The 4299-nt window shown below is 37.7% G+C and overlaps 1 protein-coding gene across 1 annotated transcript; it reads left to right on the top strand.

Moving 5' to 3' along the window:
* Positions 1 to 2355: 2355 nt before the first annotated feature.
* LOC131688147 (charged multivesicular body protein 4b) lies at positions 2356 to 3966 on the top strand. The gene is made up of 5 exons (XM_058972307.1): positions 2356 to 2511; positions 2600 to 2809; positions 3134 to 3311; positions 3371 to 3624; positions 3687 to 3966. The coding sequence occupies exons 2-5, from the start codon at positions 2629 to 2631 to the stop codon at positions 3743 to 3745; spliced, it is 672 nt and encodes a 223-aa protein (XP_058828290.1). The 5' UTR covers positions 2356 to 2511; positions 2600 to 2628; the 3' UTR covers positions 3746 to 3966.
* Positions 3967 to 4299: the final 333 nt, after the last annotated feature.

Here is a 4299-nt window from a genome sequence, read left to right as displayed (position 1 = left end):
TCAGCGACGTAAAATTACCCCAATGTGAAGTTTTCATCAAATTCGGACCCCTTTTGGCGTTTTGTCCGACTTTTGTATGGAAGGTGATCACTCTGCGACGACTAAATTTGATAAAAACATGAAGAAAATTTAATTTTCTTATTCTTCTCTTTCATCTCATTCCATTTCACACACACACACAGAAAAAAAAATTGGTAAAAGTAAGAGTGTTCCGCTCTTAGCAAAAAACAACCAACGCCAACTATTAGGTTGAAAGTAAAACTTTTAAATTAACCAAGAATAATAATCAAAGTAAAAGTTTTCCTTTTAAGCAAATCAAGAACAGTAGTCAAAACAAAAGTTTTATATTTAAACTAAGAATATGCGTTGGTTGTTTTTTGCTAAGAGTGAAAAACTCTTGTTTTCACCAACATTTTTTTTCTGTGTGCATGATTAAAAACCCTTGAAACTTTTTGAAGTCGTAGATTGATAATCCAAACTTTAAAAATAGGGTTCCATTTTTGGCATGGGTCCGGTTTTGGCAACTGAAAAAAAAATTGTTGCAAAAAACGGAATCCTGCTGTAGCACCAGTTTATATGAGAATTTGCTGTGAGACCGCACTCTTCAACCCGTAACTTCGGAACCGGAAGTTGGATTAACTAAAAATTCATGCGAGCGATATACCTTTCAGATGAAACTAAGTTTGTGAAAATCGGTTCAACCATCTCTGAGAAAATTGTGTGACTTTAAAAGACACACACAAATATTTTCCGATCTCGATGAACTGAATCGAACTGTATATGTCACTCGGCCATCCTGGCTTCGGTTAAAAAGTCGATTTTTACAGTGATTGCATAGCCTCATATGAGAAAGAAAAAAAATGTGCACTCCTGTATCCGTCTTGATCATTAAGGCTAGTTTACAGTTCGGGAAATGGATCACGGGATTTCGCACGGGATTTGGGTCGGGATTTGATCAGGGAAAATTTCCCGCCGAGATCTCTCCAAACTGTCAAACCAAAAACGCTGCTGCTTCTTAAAAATACAAACAGTATCCAACTTGCAGCAAATTGCAAACCTTCCAAAAATACTATTTTCCCCGTCGGAAACAATTTGTGTTGAATTGTTCCCGGCCGGATTTTTGTGTGGAGAGTTTTAAAATCCCGTGATGTTTCCCGCGGTTGGGTTTACACTTCAGGAAAACTGTCATTTTTGTGTAGACTTATTTCCCGTCACGGGATTTGAAATCCCGAGCTCCATTTAAAATACACAGGGACCCAAATCCCGTGACACGTTTTCCGGACTGTAAACTAGCCTTTAACGTCAAGCAACTGCATTGGAAAAAAAAATCAAAAGCAATTTATGGCTTGAGTAATTTAAATTTATTTTTCCGTGTACAAAATGCTTTCTTTAATTTCACCACATAGAAATTAATTATCGTTTTCTCCAACAGCCGCCTTGTCAGCGTAGACAAGAACCTTACAAATCGACGAACAGCAAGCTGTCACGGTCATTGGAAAGATCGACATAGATCTTTCATTAGGGCTTAAATCGCAAATGTAAACAAACAGCGTTTTCGCTATTATGACATTATGCGACAAAAATACTACAAGATTGAGGTGAAAATTAGTTAAAATGGTTTTTAATTCGATTTATAATTAAATAAAACAAAACGGCGAAACATGCATTTTCTTCGAGATTTCGACTTAGGCCCTTCTTCTCATATGGAATATAAAGGCTAAACTTACATTTTTAAACAGAACCGGGGCGTATGGTTATTATTCACAAAATTATTCTTTAAATGGCAGTTCTATTATATAAATGATAAGCAATATCTACTATGATCATGTCTACTCTATAGTTATTGTTCATAAACATTCGAATATTTCGATATTTTCATGAAATTCGGAGAAAAGATGCACGCGCCCTTTCATTTGCATTGGGTTTATATGCGCCCATTTGCTGAGCCCTATTAAAAAGTATACTGTCAAGCTCGCCCATTTACCCAGCCCTACCCAGCAAGACAAAGTCAGTTTAGCCCATTTACCGCGCCCTTCTGAAAATTGTGCTCACGGTTTAGCCCTTTCGCAAATGGTGGTTGCTGAAGGGCGAAATCACGACTGGAATGCAAATTGGGCGTAAGCATTTTTTTAGTTTCTACCCACTAAAAGCACATAGGAATTAAATTCTTTGTTATATTGTCATAAGGTTTAACCAAAGATGCTTCAGGGAAAACATGATCATAAAGTAATTTATACCTGCAATAAAAACTACATTTAGAAAAGCATCGCCGAATATTGAAACTGATTTTTCTCCATTTGAGTACATTGCGACTTAGGCCCTAATGAAAAATCTGTGTCGAGATGTTTTGATCGACGAAATGACGCATCCGTCATATACTGCAAGAGTGAACCAAAGAAAGAAAAAGTAGTTTTTCGTCTAGCATCATAGAAGAACAAAATTGTTGAATTTGTCGTATAATACCATCAATTTTGTCGAATTATTCAGCCTTCAATTATCCAACTACATACGGTAAGTAGAAGTTTCGAAAAAGTGTTCCGCAATAGTAGCTATGAGCTGCATGCAGGGGGTAAATATAAAATTAATTTTTGTCTCGTAGGGATTCCAACAAAAACTAGTCCCGTCAGGATGAGTTTCTTCGGCAAGCTTTTCTCCGGGAAAAAGGGCGAACCTGCTCCGACACCCAGTGAGGCTATCCAGAAACTTCGGGATATTGAAAATATGCTCACCAAAAAACAGGAGTTTCTGGAGAAAAAAATCGAAATTGAGTTGGATACTGCGCGAAAGAATGGAACCAAAAACAAACGAGGTAAGTGTTTGGGAATAGGTATAGAAAGGGAGAACAGGTGGATATGCAGAAGACGAGAATCGATGAAGGTGGTAGTTTTGGTTTTTTGAAGGTCTTTACTCTGATATGATTATTTGAAACATTGTTTTGGCTATCGCATCGGTATAAGATGACTCACTCTCATGAATGAGAAATTTGTAAATTGCTATGTGAAATGGTTTAAGCCAATGAATTGGTGTTTATTCACAGATAGGATAAAAGTTTGTTTGAAAAACACAGAAATAGTGGTAGTTAAATGATATTTAAAATACATACATATATGATATGGATCTTCACGTGTTCCAGCTGCTATTCAGGCCCTCAAAAGGAAGAAGCGATACGAGAAACAGTTGACGCAAATCGATGGCACACTGTCGACAATTGAAATGCAGCGTGAAGCGTTGGAGAATGCCAATACAAACACTGCAGTCCTGACCACGATGAAGAAGGCCTCGGATGCTCTGAAGGCTGCTCACAAAGATATGTAAGTTGGTCCAACGAATGTGAATTTATGGATTATTTTACGATACATTCTTTTACTAGGAATATCGACGATGTTCACGACATGATGGATGACATCGCCGAACAGAACGATATTGCAAACGAAATCTCAAATGCAGTTTCGACGGCTGTCGGTTTCGGACAGGATATTGACGATGAAGAACTGGAGAAAGAGCTGGAGGAACTGGAACAGGAAGAGCTGGACAAGGAACTGCTTGGAGTGCAGCCCGAAACCGACCAGTTGCCGGATGTGCCATCCACCGATCTTCCGAGCAAGGCGAAAGAAAAGAAAAAGGGTGAGACTAAACCGAAAGCTTAATTTTTATTACCTATGTTAATGGATCTAATTCGGTTTCAGCTGTTGCAGAAGACGACGACGATCCAGATATGAAGGAACTTATGTCCTGGGCTAACTAAAACGTGTGCGACAGTGAGGTGCACTGGTTTGCAAATTATCCTTACGCCGCATGCTCTGCAGTGAACTCTAATAAATATACACATAAGCGCAGAGTTTTGAGATCCGGGTTTGCCGTTATGAGATGCACTTAATCTATGAGAAAACATAACCTTTTTCTGCTGAACCATAATATAATGCTAGTGTCTAGTGAACGAAATGATACGGATAGTCGGAGGTTTTATTCTGTGTTTCAACTGTCACTGGAGAAAAATTCCCCATTTTTGTTAGTGTGTTAAGTTAACTGTATCATATTCATCTTGTTTTTTTTACTTTAGGCGATATAACTATTATTGTTCCTTAGCAGCTGCTGGTTCTTTTTGTGCAAATGATTTTCAGTTACGGTTCAAACATAATTCTCAAGTTGACTTCGTTACACTATTTTGAATGCTGCTGATAGCTTACAAAACAAATAAATTCTATTGAAAATATCTATTTCTTGAGTTTACAATTCAGTACAATTATATTGATGCAGATCGTAGCATGAATAGAGTATCGCTTCCGTCAGTTCTCAAGT

This window comes from Topomyia yanbarensis, chromosome 3 (genome assembly GCF_030247195.1).
Source record: "Topomyia yanbarensis strain Yona2022 chromosome 3, ASM3024719v1, whole genome shotgun sequence".
Taxonomy (NCBI): domain Eukaryota; kingdom Metazoa; phylum Arthropoda; class Insecta; order Diptera; family Culicidae; genus Topomyia; species Topomyia yanbarensis.
The sequence above is the reverse complement of the archived record's forward strand: the minus strand, read 5'-3'. Positions and strand labels throughout refer to the sequence as shown.

Bases quoted from the DNA above. Each gene is read 5' to 3' on its own strand.
- LOC131688147 (XM_058972307.1), top strand. From the start codon at position 2,629: ATGAGTTTCTTCGGCAAGCTTTTCTCCGGGAAAAAGGGCGAACCTGCT. The intron at 2,810-3,133 runs GTAAGTGTTTGG...CACGTGTTCCAG, and splicing joins TGGAACCAAAAACAAACGAG to CTGCTATTCAGGCCCTCAAA. The intron at 3,625-3,686 runs GTGAGACTAAAC...ATTCGGTTTCAG, and splicing joins GGCGAAAGAAAAGAAAAAGG to CTGTTGCAGAAGACGACGAC.